The sequence below is a fragment of the Tripterygium wilfordii genome, chromosome 17, assembly GCF_013401445.1.
Source record: "Tripterygium wilfordii isolate XIE 37 chromosome 17, ASM1340144v1, whole genome shotgun sequence".
Taxonomy (NCBI): domain Eukaryota; kingdom Viridiplantae; phylum Streptophyta; class Magnoliopsida; order Celastrales; family Celastraceae; genus Tripterygium; species Tripterygium wilfordii.
The window spans coordinates 2,731,246-2,751,603 of NC_052248.1; the positions used below are offsets into that span (position 1 = coordinate 2,731,246).

The following is a 20,358-nucleotide window of genomic DNA, read 5'->3' on the forward strand; positions in this document are numbered from 1 at the left end:
CCGTCAAATCTTTCTAATATGTTATCAATGAATTAGGCAAGTAGAGGACAAGGAAATTAAGATTTTTGCTGCCCAAAATGGGGTGCAAAACAAAAAATAGGGACATTGTTTTGTGTTTGACACTTGCCCTAGCGTTTAGGAAACTTCCTAACCCATTTTGGTTTCTTACACCTCATGAAGATCGAGTCTCAAGACTCAACAAGAATTGTATGTGTAAAATTTATGTATATATTAATGTGACAAAACAGAAACTTTCACATAAGAATGTAAAATAATAGTGTAAAGTAAGGTGTCTCACTTTTTATCATATTGATTTGAAACAAGTGAATCTCACTGGTTCACACCATCAAAAAATAACCATTACTTTACATTTTTACTTTAGATCCTTGTGCGAGAATTCTTATTAATCAAATTATGTATGTATATAAATATGTGCGTGTGTGTGTGAGGAATTCTCCTATGAGATTTTAAAATGAGATTCTAATTCCTAGGATTCACTTTTTTAGGGTTCAAAATATTTTTTAAAATTTATAAAATATATTTGTATTTCGATCGGTCTTACAAACCCTACGATATATTTTTTGTTGTTCGAAACAAAAATCAAATACAACTTGAAATGTATATGAAATATCTTTTGTTTTATTCCAACGATCCTGAATTATCATGCACTTTTCATGTTGAATTTAATTTTTGTTTCGAACGAAAAATATATTGCTGAGTTCGTAAGACCGATCAAAATATAAACTTATTTTTAAAAAAAATATTTTGAACCCTAAGAGACATGACTTCATTTTACAACATCATTTTAAGATTTCACAAGAGAATTCTTGGTATATATGTAAAACTAATAGCATCCATAATGGATGCTCTTTAGAGTTCTTAAAATCATACTTTCTTAATAAATTTAGTGTTATATGCCTATAATTGACACATTTATTATGAAAAATTTATAACTACTCCATACTTATATATTCTCTTGGGATTGATATGGGGGGGGGGGTCCTGCAGTCTGATCAAAACCCATTGAATGTAACTTCCAACTCTTCCCTTGCGCCATTATGGAGAGGTACTTTTCAAACTCTTTGCACGTGGGATAGTTTCTTTAGGACTTAGGAGCTTCACCAGCCTGACACGTATGGGGCCACACCCTGATCAGAGATTGGTTTCACTGACCTTTTACTCCTTAACTTATGGGCCCCCACAATCACAGAGTAACGATTCTTATTGCTTTTGTCTTCCATTTCATATGTTACTTTATTTTGATAATAATAATTGTGTCGTGACAACGAGAGGTGATCCAATTAATGATCGATTGGATTATACATACGTGTATATAATGTTTGATTATTATAAAAAAATATATTTTTTAATGGTATTTTTTTAAAATAAATTGGAACAAGAGGAAAAAAATTGAAATTTGAACAAGTTAAAAAGATTGTGAAGGATAATTTCTTTTTTACCACGTTTATAACGTTGCAATGGGCCTCCGCCTCACTCAGGCCCACTCACAATATGACCCACATATCTCAAGCTCCGGTTTAATATTATTAATAGGCATGTACGTATAGGGTCGGTCTCAAATTATTGGAATGGGTTTGGATCGACCGGGTATTTTTCAAGCTTAGGTATATTATTGGAATTAGTTTAAAAAATGCACCCAAGACACTATCCATCCGATCCTATTATAATGTTATCGAGCAGGGTCTGGCCTGGTCTAATAATATTGATTTCGGGCCTGCCTGATAAGCGACGGGTCAGCCGGGTTTCCAAACCCGCTGTACCCGTAGTTGCTATGTTTGTAATGTTAATGTATTGTGTTATCATTGAGAAAGATATGAATTGGGTGTTGCTAAGCGAAGACATTATCTATTCAATGTTGTATATGCATGATTGGTACGTTTTTCCCTTCATGGTGGTTACTTTTTCTTTCATTTTTTTGCTGACCCAAAACATGCCTACCAACACCATTTTTTTCATAAAAAACTAATCAGGAACTTCAATTTCAAGCTTGAAAACAACCATTCATCATATGTACATTAATTAAGAGTTTAATTCCTTTTCCAACTTTGATGTTGTGTCCATACACTTGGACAAAGAAACAACCTGACTAGTGGGACCTTTTTAAGATTCTGAGAACCTACTACACAATCGAAGTTTTCCAATAAACTTGAATAACACTACTTCTTGGTAATTAAATGAGTCTTTTGTTTATATATATATATATATATATACAGTAATTAAATGAGTCTTTTGTTTATATATATATATTTTTCATTTTTAACCATCAACAAAGCGCTTTTCTGGAGGACAACATCTCGTATTAACTTTTACTATTGGGATAGGTGATCTCCTGTGAAGGCAAAATCGTGCGGGTCCGATGTGTTCATGGGAATTGAAGAACTCAAAACGAACAATATAGTTAATGTGTATTGGACTGAAAATTCTAATGTCTTTCATATGAGTTGTCCATAGGATCATATTTCAAGTGGCGCTTACATTATCTTAATCATAATTAATTCTATCAATCGGTAACATTGCAAGTTAAAAAAAAAAGGGGGCGTCAAATCCCATTTACCAGTCAAAAAGGGTCTAAAATCAGTACTTTTGTAATTGTTCAATCAATCACTTGCAAACCTAACTTGATAATTGCACCTTGTCCAAACGTGCATTTGCAAATTAAGCCCGGCAAGAATACCAATCCTCAATTTTTCTTTCTACAATTTCATTAATCAAAGATACAACATTTATTCTGATGTGGACTTTGCAATCTTGACTAATCTTATCAATAGATATCTCACCTAAACTGGTCGCCTGTTTTACCTTTTATAAAAGATGTGCACTTCAGAAATATTACAGAGTACAATATTGCGTATGTCACACTTGATTGTACTCAATTTAATTACATATGATGGGATTCTTTGGCTATAAGTTGCTCTGTATCAAATGCTAAAACTATGGGTTTTTTTACTTTCATGCCGCAACGGCATCGAAACAATAGACGTGTTTTCGGGCGTCTATTAGTAATATATAGTAATGGCTTCGGGATCTATCTCCATTCAGTTTCATGTTGGGTCTCGACTCAATTTATCTGTTAACAAATTGTGTGCACAATCGATTTGGCCTGAGTTTAAGCATAATGTGACTGTAAAAGGCCGGACAGATAGTGTCATCCTCGGTAATTAAAAAAAAAACAGCGAGATGGCCAAACCCTAAATACTTCACAATTATTTAGTCACCAGAAGGATCAGTTAAAATCATAATTCAATAATAGTACAAGACAATAAATGATAGTAACTCAATCAAAAAGCAAACTGTTGAAAATTCTCAAATTCACAAGACTACCCTTTCTTCCTCTTCTTCTTCTGCTAGTTCCCTTGTTGTTTAGCATTTGAGAAGATCCCAAATGCAGAGTTTGGTGCCTGCATGAGGTCCAATGTCAGATGCCTATAAGGCTCAGCTGGTAACAACTGGTATTGCTGGTGATGGTGGTGGTGTTGAGGTTGTAACAAGAAGTGAGACAAATCTTGATCCATTGCTGGGTTTGAATTTTGATTGAAAATAATCTGTCGGGTAAGCATTGCAGCGCGGTTCTCTGCGATAAGCTCGCGTAGGGCGGCACTGGATCTTGAGGACAGATCCCAGGAATCAAGCTGGGAGTTTGATGATGACAGAAGAGAGCAAGCACGCCCGGCCGCTTGTGACGACATTATGTATGAAAATCTCCCACTACTCATCATGTACTTCTCTGCTCACAAGAATGAAATGGTTCTCTTCTCACTCAATATGTGGTTGATGAAGATATGAGATTATTTGTAAGCATTTACAGGTGATTTTTGTGTGATTGGACATTGTATAAACCGATCATAAGCATGAGCATTAAATCGTTGTAACTTGTAAGAATTATTTTTTGTTTTTGTTTTAAGAAGCAAAAAAAAAAATACAATTTAGCCCTAAAATGTAGTCTCGGCTAGGTTTGATATTTTAGAGAGTTAAGTGATGAGAGTTAATAGCAATTTCACCTAACTTGATTTATAGGATAGAGGGTTAAGTGGGATGAAGTAGAGGAAAGTATAAAACCACAAATTAACTTGAATAAATTGGTTATATGCAAGAGCATGAAATCGTTGTAACTTGAAAGGATACTGATCCTATGCTTGGATTGACGTTTAAAGAGTTAATGAGAGAATAGTAACTTTACATAGTTTGGCTTATAGGAGAGATAGTTAAGTGGGATAAATGAGGAAGAAGTGTACAGTCACTTAAGTTTCGAACTCAGTATTTTATAACCACCCAATTTGGAATTAGGGAGATAATAGAAAATTTTAATTTGTTATCTTCTAAATTATCCATTAAAATTTTTAAGTCACGTCTCTTAAATATTCTCAATTCTAATTAAGTTGATATCTTTCTCAGACAAAATAACTATCCTCTCATTAATTATCAGAGGCTCGCATCAAGATAATGCTAGAGATCTCCAAAATATAATCTCCAAAAATAACCCAAATTTACGTGGTATTAAAATAGTCATTGATTAAAAACACATTTGTAGGGTCTACTTCACATCCAACACCCCACATTAAATGGAGAACTTTTAAAGATTTCAAGCATTATCTCATCACTTAAATCACTTCCCTCACCCTCACTTAACTTCACTCAACCCTCTTTGTTCCAATGGATCCACCCGTAATTCCACTCCTATAATCATATATCCGTTAATTGTCTCGGGATCACCGCCAATATATGAATGATGAATCCATGTACGTTTTCCTAAAGTATTTGCCTGAACTAGAAACTTAAATTGTACCTAAAACGGATTATACTTATATACTCTAAAAAGATAGTGAAAAATAGATAGGAAAGCAAGCACGGAGAATATGCATACCTTGAGAAGAGTTCCTGATAAGAGAATCGTTAGAGGTCTTTCTTCTTCGCTCGTTGTGCCCTGCCAATCTCCTTCTACAACTCCTCTTCGACTCGTCAAACTCCTTCACCATATGAAACCTACAATAATTCACACCGTCAAAAAAATCCAAAAGCGAGCGGGTCAAACAATGCTAAAACAAACAAATTTTGGTTGGGATTGTAGTGAGTTCAACTTGCACGCTCATTAGCTTTGGTATTATTTCCTTAAATGGACCAAAGGCTCACCGACTTTGCCCAGATCTAATCTGTTGCTAATGTGGAGTGAATCCTTGAAATAAATTGGCCACCCGAGTTTGGAGTTGACACAGTTGTTCGGTGGACATGATCTTGATACAGGATTTCCGATTACAAAAAAGAAAATCAAACAACACTAATATGCGCCGTGTGTGTTTAATGTACTGCTGAATTACCTACTACACTGCTGACAGAACCGCTGTTCCGATCCCTGAACCACGACATTCGGCGCCTTTGAGTGCATCTCACAAACCTTGTGCCTCTTGTGGTACTCCTTGGCGTTCACCAGTGCCACGTGGCAACCCTCCACTTGACACCTCGTGGGGCTTCCAACATTGTTGGAGTACTCTGCTTTCACTCTTTTGCCGACCGAGGAGGAGACGTCGATGACGTGGCGCTCAACAACTGTTGCATCCTCGAAGTAGTTCCTCTTGCCGAGATTCAAGCACACCAAGTGCGGGTCCGGATGCAAGTGAGAACCGTCTTCACCATACAGAGAGTAGTTTTGCTGCTGCTGCTGGTGGTGATACATAAGAGCGTGGGCTGTACTCGCTCCTTGGTAGGTGGAGCCGTCGTCCTCGGCCGCCTCCGCCGCTGCAGCATCCGCTGAGTTGTAAAGATTTGACCAATTGAATCTCGAAGCACTAACCTCCAATATATCCCAACCTCCAGTAGTATTTGCATTATTAAAATCTTGCCTCCTGTCTCTGCTCAAGAAAATATTCCCGCCATTTTCCATCTCTCTCTGTCGAATTAAGAGTGTACTATTTCTAGTACTTGGCTAGCTTTACCGTTTTGTTGTACCAAAACAAGGTTCTCTGTCATGAGAGAGGGAGAGATGAAGAAGGTGTACTGCTATCTTGATATGGTAGAAAATTACGAGGGGATAGGGTCGTAGGCTAAGCGTATAGCCTTGAGAAAGAAAAAAAGGCTGTAGCATTTGCAGGTGAAAGAATGGGTAGGGAAAAGACTAAGGAGAGAGAGGGAGGGGAGAGAAAGTGGTATTAGCACGCGAGAGGCACGTGGAAAGATAAATAGTGGAGCATATCCATGTTGAAGTGACTTGATTGGATGGATAAAGAGGGAGGTGGCAACTATTTACTGACGCGGATATGTATGTCGTGTACGTTACTCTCCTATAACTGTTAAATTTCCAGCAAATTCCACGTAAATTAAAAGATTTGTCGCAAGATTTTCTCTTCACTATGAGCGACTTAAGTTAAAAACGGGTGAATTTGATCGCAGTATGAGTTATTGCTCAATTCAACGTATATAAATGTTATCCCGTGTTATCTTTTACACTGGATCTCAACCCAATTTTAACTGATTCATGGTAGTTGCGATGTCTTTCATATGGCTCAAATGTGTTGTGTTCCACATTAAAAAAAGATATAAGTTGCATGAAGTCTGGACATGCGTGAAGATGTCCAATAAGGGTAAGTTAGGTTCGATGAGTACAATATCTTATGTAGGATATTCAAGCGTTCATTTGCATGGGAAAGTTGAGGTTTACTCAAGGGCGGATTTAGGGGGGGACTACACTAGGCTGTAGTCCCCCAAATGTTTGGTAATTATATATATATATACTTACACATATATACACGCACATATATATATATATATATATGGATACATGCATACATACATATACATATACATACATACTTATATAATTATACATAAATAAATAAAAATATAATTATATATATGTTCATACCTAAATATACACTAAGCCACCTAAATAAAAACACACTTTGTACATACTCTCTTTCTTTGGTGTAAGTGTGTAACCGTGTTTCTTCATAAGTTCTTCTTAAGAATCTCAACTAACAGTAAGCCTAAATGCCTAATCAACTAATTTCAGTAACTTGTACTGCCAATTAAATAGATATAATGTAAATAGCCTAAAAAAAATTTCCGGGGGCACTGCCCCCGGACCCCCGCCAACTTTTAACAGTCCCCCTAACATAAATTCCTGGTTCCGGCCTTGGGTTTACTCATCTTCGAGACCAATAACTCTGAATGGGAGTTAAAATTAGTGAGGTTTATAGAGGATCGGATTTTAATATGTTAAGTAATTTTACATTATTAATCTTTATATAAAAAATTTATAAAAAAAACACACTTTCATTATATATATATATACACATATACTATATTTGCTCTAGATGTATAATCGGGGGAATTAATTTTTATTTTACACTAAAAATATAATTAGATTCGTAAAATCCACTAAAATATAAAGATTTAAATTTATATGAAAAATTTATTGTGGCCGAAAATGAGCTACTAGCCTACTATGCAGTAACCCAATGAAGAGCTGGACATTCAAGTCAATAACAATAATAATATTCCACGAAACAAAAGAATGAAAGAAAAAAAAAAAGAACAAGAGAAAAAGTTGTTTCCATCCATGGCTAAATGCAACACAGACTGTAAAGCAATTTGCTGCAGCCTTTGGTTATGGGTATCTTCCATACAGATTGTCAAATATATAGTGGGTTCCACATACCCTACAGATCTTAACCCATCTGTCTAACGATTCCTTTCAAATATTTTGGTCTGAAAAGGAAGGAAAACCCCTCAAAGAGCTGATGATGGCATTCTAGTAAATGAATGGAATAACTTACATATTATGCATGAATAAAGTTGCATGTGGTAGTATTGAAAATTGAGACGTCTCACACAGACGGTATCAGAATCACAGAAACTGAGAATAAAACAGTCTGCAATTTGGTAAAAAGTCATGTCTTCTATCAATTTAAACCTCTTCTGTTTGTGGTAAAATGGCAAAGAAACAGCTAGCTTACTGGCAGCAGCATTAAATATCAGTCTTGGTTTCTCACCAAAAGCAGAAGAAAAATCATTTTTGATGGAAAGGTTTAATGATATTGAATAATATAAATAAAATGGCTAAACGGATAACTTTTGATCCCCGAGAGTTGTCAATTTCTAATTCATTATCGAATGTTCACACTTTTCAATTTAAAAATTCAAAGTTGAAAATTGTTTCACTATGTACGAGTGTGCAGGTTTCTTATTGTTCGGACAGATTTTTTATATTGATATTTTATGCCACATCAATAGTTTAATTACCCGAATAATCGAAAATATGCTAGCTCGATTACTCATATTGAAATAATTTTCAACTAGATTTTAAGTTGGAACTTGGAACGGTTTGAAAATTTTAAATTTAATTTGGCCAACTTTTTCAGTGACCAAAAAATTAGTAGCCTATGTAACCTCTAACCACTATTTGGATTGATACTAATTTTTCTTTATTTATGTGGCTAATTTGTATTGCTAAGGCTCGAAGGAGAAAAGTCAAGTTATGGGACCCATTCAAATGAGGAACAAATCTAAACCGTCCTCACCATGCCAAGTGTTCAGTTAAGATAAGTGAGGAAGTACCTCTATTATTACTGTGGACACTGGACAGAACGCAAGCAAGAAAGTAAAAAACAAGAAAAGGAAGGAAAGAAATATTTATCCGAGAGCCGAAATGCGAAGTCTCATTTTTTCCTGGGGCAAAAAAAGGAAAAGAAAAAGAGTTAAGTATCACTTTTGTCCTCGTGAACTGGGCTTTGAACACGTGGAAGTTAGTACAGTTGGATAATTGAGAGACAACACTGTTTCTTTTAATGAAACACCAGGAAAAGAACAAAAGATTGCAAATAAAAAAGAAAAAAAAAATCAAAAGATTATAAAAGTTGTGGAGACCAGGGACCATTCTGTACCCTACATTGATTTTGGCTTTTGGGTGAGTGAATGGGACACTACAGTTCCTCTTTATTTGGATCTTAGGTCATAAAACCTCACTAGCCATTGAAGCTTGTAATGGGATAGGGCCTGTAATTACTTTAGTTATAATGAGCTGTAATTATCCCAAATCTCCTAATTATATATATTTTTAGTTTTTTTTTTTGTGTTATTTAGTATTTTGATCACGATAAATGTTAGAATATATATGGATGATTTTGAAAAAAAATCATAATCCTAAATCCTTTTTTTTTTTTGTTACGAGAGAATCCATCGAAAGTATAGACTATCGGACTTCACCCCAATAGTAAATTCAGGGGCTATTTGCAATACCCTACAACCACATGGGCTGGTTAAATTATGGGGCTGAATCACAGTGCTAAAATGACACCAAATCACGCCAGAGTAATTGTTAGAACCCGCAACCTCCTACGCATATGCGCTAACAGGTTCAAACAACTAACTTAACGATATGAACCAACAATTTTTTCCCATAAATTCTATACACTAAACCCTATACCCCAAATTATAAGCTCTAAATCCTAAACTCTAAACTAAACCTTAAGCCCTAAACACTAAATCTTAATCCATGAGTCATAATTAGGGCTGCCAAAACAATTGTACCAAACCGAACAGACCGCCAAACCGATTGTTTGGTCGATTTTTGTCAAATGTATGTTAATGAGAACCAACTGAAAAAAAAAATCAATTAAACCGCCAATAATAGATTGAATTGTCGATCAAATTTATGTCAAAAAAATAACCGAAACCGACTGCATATAACCCTAACTCTAATAACATTAAAAAAAATTATTTAAGATAATTTAGGGGCTAATTACAGCTAAACTTACCGCTCCTTTTTGTCTGCTTGTGATTGCTATGGCTCGAAAAACGAAGTCAAAGTTGTGGTGTCGGACCCATTCAAATGAAGAACAATTCTGACCCTCCGCACGAAGCCACGTGTTCGGTCAAGATTAGTGCAGTTTTGTTTTTTTTTCCCCGGGCGTAGTGGAAAGCCACTACACAATACGAGAATCAACTCCTCACAAGGAGGGGGAAGAGGAAAAACAAACGCATCAGTTTTCTTTTTTACTGTGGACGCTATCGAGAAATTACGCAAGCAAGCAGCTCCACTAAAGCAGGAAAAGGAAGGAAATATTTATGTGGGAGCCGAAGTGCGAGGTCTCTCTTTTTGGTCGAAAGAAAAAGAAAGAAAAGAAAAAGAGGAAAGTCTCACTTTTGTCCTCGTCAACTGGGTTTTGGACACGTGGAAATTAGTGCAGTTGGATAATTGAGAGACAGCACTGTTTCTTTTCATGAAACACCAGGAAAAGAACAAAAGATTGCAAACAAAAAAGAAGAAATATAAGTTGTGGAGGCCGGGAACCATTCTGTAATCTGTACTCCCAACATTGATTTTGGCTTTTGGGTGAGTGACTGAGAACCATTACAGTTCGTTTATTTGGGTCATAAAACTTCACTAGCTAGCCATTATATGTATGTATGTATGTGTATATATATATATAGGAGACTATATATATGCTTAAAGTGTAAACCCAGTTTGGAGATTTGTTGGTAGTGTCATATACCAGCTCAAGATGGACCATCATGGCTTATGAGTCTTTATTGGCCCATTCAAAAACCTTTTTTTGTGTCAGCCCCATTAACTCCTAGCCCAAGACGTACTCGGTCCAGTCCAGAATTAGAAGGAACCAGTTGTCACACTTGTACGACTTTCCTCCCCCTCGAAGGTACCCAGAAGCAAAACGTTATCCAGTTTGTAGGACTCCACTATGTGTTTCAGAAACGATGCAGTCAAAAGTTATAATTATAAATAGCTTAATATTTACACTTTTGCCAGCCCCTTTATCAATAAAGCTTCCATCCAAACCCTATAACCAACTTGCTTTTGATCTTCTTCACTCATCTTTTCCATCCTTATCTTCCTCCTCCTCAACCGCTATCAACTTGCTTTTCTTCTTCTGGCCAGACACCTCCCGTCATGGTGCAGTATTCTAGATACATACATTGCATGCAAAACAAAATAGCGTGTTGTTTCCCGGAAAACCGAGGTGGGTCCGCCTAAAACTAATGACACTCACATACTCATTGTTAGGGGTGAGAAAATTCTGCCAGGATAATTGAATTTGTTCGACTCAAAATAAATCAAGTTTAAACATAAGTTATATCTATGAAATCAATATTTTGTCTGGTTTAAAACCAGATCTCGGTCCGGGTCCAAACACATAATTTTTTTTCGATTTAGTTGTCCCAACTCTAACGTAGATTAGGTTATTATCCGATTTACTTGTCCGGATTTAAACCAATCTGGGTATGATCAATTAACTACATCTGAAATCCAATCTGGGTTAGGATTCAAACATGTTGTCAGACTCGAAATTGATTTTTTGCCATCATGCTCATTGCCCATAGAGAACATGATCAACTACTTGAAAAAATGTTCGAATGCGCATTGGCTCGATGGGCATCCTTAATTCATGTTAGTTTCGTACATCTTGTTTGTCCCTAAATCTATCAATTGCGAGAGTATTGTGTACAGATGTTATTTACTTCTCTCCTCATAAGCAAACCCATAATTAGATAATGCCATAAACAATAGCAATTCTAGTGTTGTCAGAAATCATTTAAATTAATTAATGAAGGAGATAATTATGATATTCTTATTTGCTATTTGTATAATACTCTAAAGCGTACATAGCTACATATTGCACAATCATATACACCCAGACAAGTAAAAGATATATCAAGTCCACATCAAAGTGGTTGTTGTGATAGTCGGCTCACCAACTGTGTCTGGTGGCACACCAGAAGGCAGAAACTAAACCCTTCAATTCCGCTCTCCTTCTGTTAGTTTGTATACCTAACTTTAACGAGTCAATGTCAATGTCAAAAGTCTGAGTCGAGTCGAGTCGAGTCTTCGATCACCAGTCATTTTCTTTCACATTTGATCTGATCCACACAGTTAATCTTGACTTGTAAGTCTTCAATGGCTTGACTTTACGGGCACGCTTTCATACATGCAATATATACAACGACTGTCTTATAATTTCGAAGAGAATGTATAGTTGAAATGATGTGGTAACGCGTCCTCTTTAATTTGCTGACGAAAATTAACATTTACTCGATCCACTCATGAACATATATATATATATATATATATAGAAGGGCAAATAGTCCAGAAAACTTTCTTGCATGGCATTCCTCAACATCCTCCAGAAACAACATGAATTCCAAGCAGGTTTGACAAGGGTAATGTTGGGCGTAGATGATATGGAATTGAATTTTCTGAATTAACTATACAGAGGAATTGATGGACCAACTCCTTAATGCATGGTTTCTCGTAATAAAGATTACACCGCTGATAGTTTTATGTCAAAACCACAGCACAGAGCTTCATGGATGCAATCATGACCTCTTTTCACCATATTTAAAGATACGAGACATAAAATTTAGCAGAAATTATTAATATATATATATATATATATATTATTACTAGACAAGATGATAACGTCCGGAGATTCATCTCCCCATCATCTTCGTCATGATCAATTGAGTGGACTCTAGAACTTTACTTGGGGTGCAAAGAGTTGACATTTTGGATCCTAGTGATACACAAGTGTTGGAAAAAAGACAATATCCACGTGTCCCACCACCTTGATTCTAGGAACTCTTTTTGGCTAATTAAACAGGTAGCTAAATCATACAATATATAGGCCTATTTTGCCATGTTGGTCACTCGTTCAAGTGATGTCTGAAGAATAGATTGATGGATTAGCTTAATATTTGATTTGATTATTCTCAATTTTGGCTCCCCCTACAAAGCTATCTACTTCGTTAAGAAGTGACTGCTACAATTCACTCTTGTAATTTAATCACGATATGTAACAAAACGCAACATTAGCTGCGAAAAAAAGAATCAAAATTAGTTTTTTTTTTCCCCTCAAAGCAAGGTAAGATTAATCTCATCAATTAGTTCTAGCTATATGAATTATGAAATTCAAAAATGTTACGGATCTCAGTAAAATGCATCTTAGTTTTCTTAGTAGTGGATTTTGTCTCTTAATTGACGTAAGTATAGGGGCCCACAAAACTTTGTGATTGAACCAGAGAGTGACACCTCTACTACTTGGATGCTTTTTATTGGGATCCCTTAGGCTTCTGTTATTGTGATAACAAAATAATTGCAATTTGTAAAGCAAGCTTGTGTTTTTACTTGTTATAATATATAGATATATTAAATATGCTTATTTTTATGGTAAAATTGTCTTTGTTATGAAATTAACAACCACTAGATTTGGAACCACCCTAGGTTGGATAAGTTAATTGGGACGAATCCTTCCCGCAACTGAAAATTTATATTTGACCTTTTTTTTACGTGGACACCCTTGAATTTATCAAGATGTTTTACAAGAAATAGGTGATGAGTATTTTCGAGGAGTAAAATTAGGGTAGTAAGATTATGTCCGGTCCGGATGACTGTAATTGTTTGACCTAGATTAAACTAAGTTTGGACATAAGTTACATGTCCGAAATTTGGGTGCAAACACAAAATTTTGGTCCGTTTTAAAATCGTTACGGGTTCAAACACATAATCTTGTATAATTTACCTATCCGGACCCTAACCCGGATTAGATTGTTGTCCGATTTACTTGTCCGGATTTAAATCAATCCAGGTTTGATCGATTAAGTATGTCCGAAACTAGATTAGGGCCTAAATATGTAGATATTTCCTAAACACGTATTGTTATCCGATAAGAAACCGACCTATAACCGATTCTTTTTCGCCACCTAAGTAAAAGTGTAAAAGGCACACACTTATTTCCATTAAAAAAAATGACAAAATTTGAAAAGAGAGATAAAAGAATAAGTCATATCTAATTTTCAAAGAACATCATAACGTTGGATAAAGCTTTATAGCACTGATATGTGTGTCCAATTCCACATGTTGGGTATTGTGGAGTGTCAAATATATAGTACGTATGGTGGTGGGGGCTGCGTCTAGTGCGCAGAAGATTTCGAAAGAGCTGCGTGGCTGGTGGACTAAAATCTTTCTTTCTATCGTAATTGATTACGAGTGTGCGTGGATCACGTCTTGGAAAGAACAAAAAAAAAAAAAGAAAAAAAAAAAGGGTTGTGCATGCACGTGCTACTTTTGCAGTGAATGAAAAACACACATCAAAACAAACGACCAAGTATAAAAAAATTCCACTTGAAATACGTCAAGTGATATTGTTTGCTTTGCGCTAAAGATCCGCATAGTTTTTTTTCTCCTGAGTCATCTCTAAAGTACTTAGGGCCCAAAAACACGGAGAGAAGTCGAAATTTTACTTATATACCATTCAATTGAATTATGTGATGTCAATTCCATATGGGACTATAAATCTTGAAAAAAACTTGATATGAACGAAAAAATAAAGGATATATATTACGTGACCAAATTAGAATTAAGGTAGTTCCCAATTTCCCATATGTATGGAATAGAAAGGAAGTCATGAATTAATTAATTACGATCTTGACAAAATAAGAAGAATCCAATCCAATTATGTGCCTAAAAGGGACAATGAATATCATAAGAATCGATCACGAGGTTGTGAGCCTAGCCTTCGGCTTCTTAAAATCATTATGTTTAGTCAATCACAAGAAAAGGTATCAATGCATCGAACGTAGACATATCTCCCAACTCATAATCACATACACATATAGTACTATATGTACATATATATATATATGGATTTTCCCACATAGGGTATAAAATGTTGGACCACTTAAATCAATGGTGAAAAAGTGGTATGCATTTTACAACCTTGTGTGAGAATTTTTGTATACATGTGTGTGTGTGTCTATATATATATATATATATATATATATATATATTTGGAAAATAAGGATAGGGACAAGGAAAGTATATGTTGCACATTTACTTCCCTTAGTCTGGTCTACATTATAATATTGAAACTTTGATTAACATGTCAATTAGGTAGACAGTCGATGAATTATTCGGAGTTTCGAAAAGTCAAGAAAGAAGACACTACTAGCTAGTAATTTAAGCATGAGACATGCGTACATATAGACTAAAATTAAGCATATTAATTAATGTTGCATGTTAATCTGCTTAATTCATCGTATCGGATTCATACGCTACACAAAATAATTAAGTTGCCTGTGATCCAAACAATGGAAGGTGGAAGGTGGTGTAGTTTGTGGAAAAAGGAAAGTGTGTGTAATGAAATTAATGGGTTATATATAAGATATCGAAAATGATAGGTAGCTCATCAGTTTGGTAGCACAGGGGAGCCCAATAGATTTATTCAATTGATTTAATCAATGAAATAGTTTTATTTACACTCTTTTATCCCATAATTTATTGTCCATAATTTATTATTTTAATATAGATTCTATTGTTTTTTAAAACACGGTTTAAAATTCATTGTTTTAGTTATGAATTCATTTGTATTTGAAATTTCATTGAAAAAAACAATGAAATTAAGAAATTCCATTGAAAAAAACAATGGAATTAAGATTTACCCGATAAACTCATTGATAATGAATATTGTTATAAAAAATTTTATTCGCTGATTCTGAATATATAATTTTTTTTTAAATTTAACGTGTATTTTGAAAGTTAAAAAGTTTTAAAATTTTATTTAAGATATTTGGATTCCCATGAGCCACCACTATATGAGTTACCTAACACTATTGATAAGATATAAAGAGAGTTTACTTGGTCGTCAATATAGCTTCACATGCATGGAGGACAGTCCCGACAATTAGGTTACAAAGAAAATCAGAGAAAATAGAGTTTTTTTTTTTTTTTTTCGTGAAACAAAATGCATTAAAATAAAGAAAAATAAATTAATATGTAGAGATATTAATTATAAAGAGTGATTGCAATTGCATTGGGTTTTGTTGGTTTCTCGTAAATGGCCAAAACAGATGCAGTGGAAGAGAGCTTGTCAGTTTGTGTACTTTGTAGATATTTCACACACAAAAACCTACAGGGTCAACAACACAGTACTACTACTACAGACATATGTAACAACGAAATATCAACAACTCATGCCTTAAATGAATGGCCTAGAATAGCCACAGTCACAAAGGAAAATAACTACCATTGTTTCTTCTCTGCGTCTTTGCAAGTATATATGTTACTTTGTAGATATTCCAAATAGTTCCATTTACTATTAACCTGAAAGTTATGTGCATACGGATTTCATGGCTCGAGTTTAGATTCAGATCAATTGTTCAAAGACCGAATTTTTGGGGTGTTGTTGTCGGTTAAAATTTTAGTTGATTTATTTATTTGAATACAAGTTTGGTTTCTGGGGGGAGACAATAATGGAGGGCCAAGGTATTAAAGGCCTTTCAATGAATCTGTAAAAGTTAGCACCTTTAGGTACTACGAATTCTTTGGCAAAAAGACACCTAAAACTAGTCCATTTATTTCTCCGACCCAACAACAAAGCAAACGAGGAGGAAACTGCACTACTAGTGTCTAGTGTGACAACACCAAGAAGAAACCCTACACACAGATAACTCTTCTGTCTGCAGTCTGCGTCCCATAGTGTTTCAATAAACTAGGTAGATGATGATCACCTAATTAAAATCGCACCTTAACGTACAACATGATGTTTTTATGTATTAATATATTTTCTTAACTAATGCCATTTGCAGCCTATATCTTATGAAGGTTGATTAATTTGATTGAGATATCTAATCCCCAAAAGAAATTTTCTTTCAGTCAACTTCATGCAAGAGGCTGGCTGTCGATCTACTGTAACCCTTCTCCTTTATCCGGATTTGAGACCGGTCACAGAGGCAGGCGGAGTTTGAAAGAAATATGTAGAGGTTTTTATGATGATGATGAAGCCTACATCTGGAAATATTTAGATTTCAATTGGGATTAGCTGAGAGACGCCAAAAATAACCAGAGAAGTTTGCTACCGATTGGATTCATAAAATTCTATTTTATTGACAATTTACTGAATAGAAGACACAGCACCCAAAAAACACAAAAGAAAACCACGCAAAGAAAAGCTTACAATTGACACTTATTACTGCTATCAGAACCCAGTTCCTTGTTCCTTCTTCTTCTTCTTGTTTGAAGATTTTGTTTTTGACTTGTATTTATTCTTCCTTTTTAGCACATAACGTCCTTGAGTAGCTTGTACCTTCTTGTACCGGGCCGCGGAGAAGGCACGCCGCCGCGGGGGCTCCTGACCTTCTCTGCGCTGCCTCCCCCGCCGGGGCTTTCTTCGCGATCGTGATTTTTGATTTTGTCAACGGAATATTCAGATCGCCTTGTGGCTCCGCCGCTTTCGTGTCCAGTGGTTGTTTTCTTGGAAGAGCTCCCGTGTTTGCTGGAACTTCTCTCCTCGCTTTGGCACCAATCGCACACTTCTATTGGCCCCGCTAATTCGCTATAATAGTTGCTGCAGTATCTGATCAATTACAAATGGTTTAAACCAATTACATACAGTTAAAATTAATCACAGTAAAATTAATATCGCGAATTTCATGATGATAGTTCGATCATGCGGTGGTGGTGGTGGTGGTTGGTGAGATGAGGTGGTTTGATTGGTGGTTAAAGACTTAAAGAGAGAGGGATCAGATACAAGTAGCAATCAGAGATTATGATGGTGATGATATAAATTAAGAACAATATATACATACAAGCATATCCACTAATATGTCTATATATATATATATATGTGCGATGATGATGATGAAATGGGTGACGATGAACATACGAGTGTTGAAAGCGGTGACGGCATTTGTTGCAGTGGAAGAGCTTGTCAGGAAAACCCACATCGCCGCACATGCAACACACCTTCTGGAGATCCACCATTTCAAGACTCCAGAATTCTCCCTCCCTCCCTCCCTCCCTCTAACAAAGAGAATATGATGATGATAAACAGGAAGAAGAAACCCAAGAAAAAGAGAACTACAAAGACAGGCAGACAGTCTTGTATTGTTACATATATATACATATATATATATATAAAATAATTGGGGGTTTTATAGTCAGTGTGTGAATCCAATATTATATTATGTATATGTATTTGTGTATATACACGCACACGGGCAGACCACACAGGCTGCTAATTGCAGTCGTTTTCAGGTTCGGAGAGAGAGGAGGAGGGCGATGTGAACCTTAAATATTTGGATAGGTTCAAATGACGGTTGTGTCCCTGTATTTATTTACTTTTTCTTTTCAGCGCATTTTGTCTTTATCTGTTTCTTCCATATATAGAACTATATATAGTACTGCTCGGCCCCCACGCTCACTGGATGGCGTGTGATATTCACTCGCTGTTATCATATACCGTCTTACTTACTTATCTAATTGCTTCCTATATATCCTTGTCTTTCTCGAGAGAGAGTCAAATTTCATTTCATTAATTAACAACCCAATAATTTATACATACGAGATTGTGGTAGTAGGGGCATAATAGACAATTTGCATAACAATGGACAATAACATTCTTTTGAAATATCATGGAGAAATATATTTTCATTGAAATCGCCAATAAATGTATTTTTAACAAGAGCTAATGTAGTAATAAATTAAATTAAACGTTATTTTATAGTGCATTAATTCAATTCAATGAATTTAATTTTAGAAACATCAAAATTTCTTTAAATTTGGAGTATTTCCAAGTTTAATTTTTCATAGTCAACTAATGAGGTGACCACACTATTGGAGATATGAAGCTTGTACTTTTTTAGTGAAAAGTGATTGGGAATATTTGTAAGAGCTAAAAACTTCATTGGGAATGTTATTTGATGAATGTAGGAAGGACTATTTCTCAATCACAAAACATAAAATAAAGTTAAGACCTGACGATCTTAGGTTAGCCCACAGTAGTTCAATACTCAAATTAGAATGTTTAAGCATGATTTGGCACTGTTAGTCCAATATTTAGCACCCATGATGGCTCCTTATCTACTTGGCATGCCAAATCCACCCTTAACATTACCAATCTTGTCTTATACGACCTAGGTACCCCATCAAAAAAAATCACAACAACTCATGTTTTTCCTATCGATCTATTATGCACTCTGTATCTAGCATTGAGTGCACATCATGTAATAATTGTCATATCCTTACCGTATCTTTTGTTTCATTGGTTCTCGAATAATCACAAATATTTTTTTCGTTATATATCTACTACCACAAATTCAATACATAATAATCTTAGCATTTAATGTGTATTCCCGAATAATCTCATTTCTCGATTATTCAATCATTTCATTTTATCAAATGTTACTCAGATAATTATTCAATATTTATATGTTTCAACGCAATACCAAGATATTATTTTTTTTTGTAACAAGTGGTTTGTTGGTTGGTTAATTGGTCACATGTATTTCATTTTTCGAAGTGAGGAATTATAATAATATCTAGAGGCTCTTTTTATTGCTCTACTTAAAGGGCTAAAGACTTTTATTTTTTTTTAAATTAAGCTTTTTAAAAATCATTTTCGTGACTACACGTGCTTGTGAAGAGACTGTGCCCTTTATTCAGGGAAGATGCAGTGGTAAAAAGGGTAAAAGACAAAGTAAAACTAAAATAACTCTGTGAAGAAAACTAAAATTGGTCAACTCCGGCATCCGCTCTTGTCGTTATATGGCAGGGATAGAACCGTCAATAAGTGAATTCCATAGGAGATATCGAGGAACGTAACCCCCCAATCAAAATTGTATGCTTCTGTTTTAAATAAAGTCCACAAACACTATAAGTAGACAGTGGCAACTTGGGGGAATTCGGAGCTCTGCCCTACCTGCAACGGGGTAATGCGACTTTTGTTCACCGAAAGTGTTGTCAAGTTCTGAATCAGTCACCGAAATTTTAATTTGAGGACTCAAAATTGGAATTTATTTCAATATATACATACGGACATATGTCTCATTTTCCGGACAGATTCTTTATCTTGATATTTTATGTCATATTTAGCAAATTTATTGCATGAATAATGAGAAATATGTGAACCCGTGTATGCATATTGAAATAATTTTCAATTTTATGTTTACACAATGAAATGTTTGAACGTTCGATTCGATGACTAAGTTAGAACTTGATAACTCTTTCCGGGACATCAAGACACATCAGTTATCAAGACCGTCTATCAAAGATTACAAATTACTCATAAAAAAAATGCATAAAAAATTAAATAAATTCATCATCACTATCTTGGATCCAACCCAGTCCCAAACTATTTAAATATTGCAATACCCAATTTTATGACTCGTATGCCAATACCAATTTTATATAACTTGTATTTTTAATTGCTAGCTTTACACCTTTGAAAGGTCATGAAGTGCAAGATCCGACACAATAAAAGAATTGCCTGTACGTGAACTTCCATTAAATTTATTACTTAAAAGTTAAACTGGATATTTAATCATACAACCTAGCAAATT

The 20,358-nt window shown here is 35.1% G+C and overlaps 2 protein-coding genes across 2 annotated transcripts; both read right to left on the reverse strand.

Moving 5' to 3' along the window:
• Positions 1-3,239: 3,239 nt before the first annotated feature.
• On the reverse strand, positions 3,240-6,014 carry LOC119983168 (squamosa promoter-binding-like protein 7). The gene is made up of 3 exons (XM_038826863.1): positions 5,334-6,014; positions 4,883-5,001; positions 3,240-3,745 (listed from the first exon to the last, which is right to left on the reverse strand). Exons 1-3 carry the CDS (start codon positions 5,894-5,896, stop codon positions 3,366-3,368), a joined length of 1,062 nt encoding a protein of 353 aa, XP_038682791.1. The 5' UTR covers positions 5,897-6,014; the 3' UTR covers positions 3,240-3,365.
• Positions 6,015-16,863: 10,849 nt separating this feature from the next.
• Positions 16,864-17,841, reverse strand: LOC119982975. The gene is made up of 2 exons (XM_038826601.1): positions 17,685-17,841; positions 16,864-17,375 (listed from the first exon to the last, which is right to left on the reverse strand). The coding sequence occupies exons 1-2, from the start codon at positions 17,780-17,782 to the stop codon at positions 17,075-17,077; spliced, it is 399 nt and encodes a 132-aa protein (XP_038682529.1). The 5' UTR covers positions 17,783-17,841; the 3' UTR covers positions 16,864-17,074.
• Positions 17,842-20,358: the final 2,517 nt, after the last annotated feature.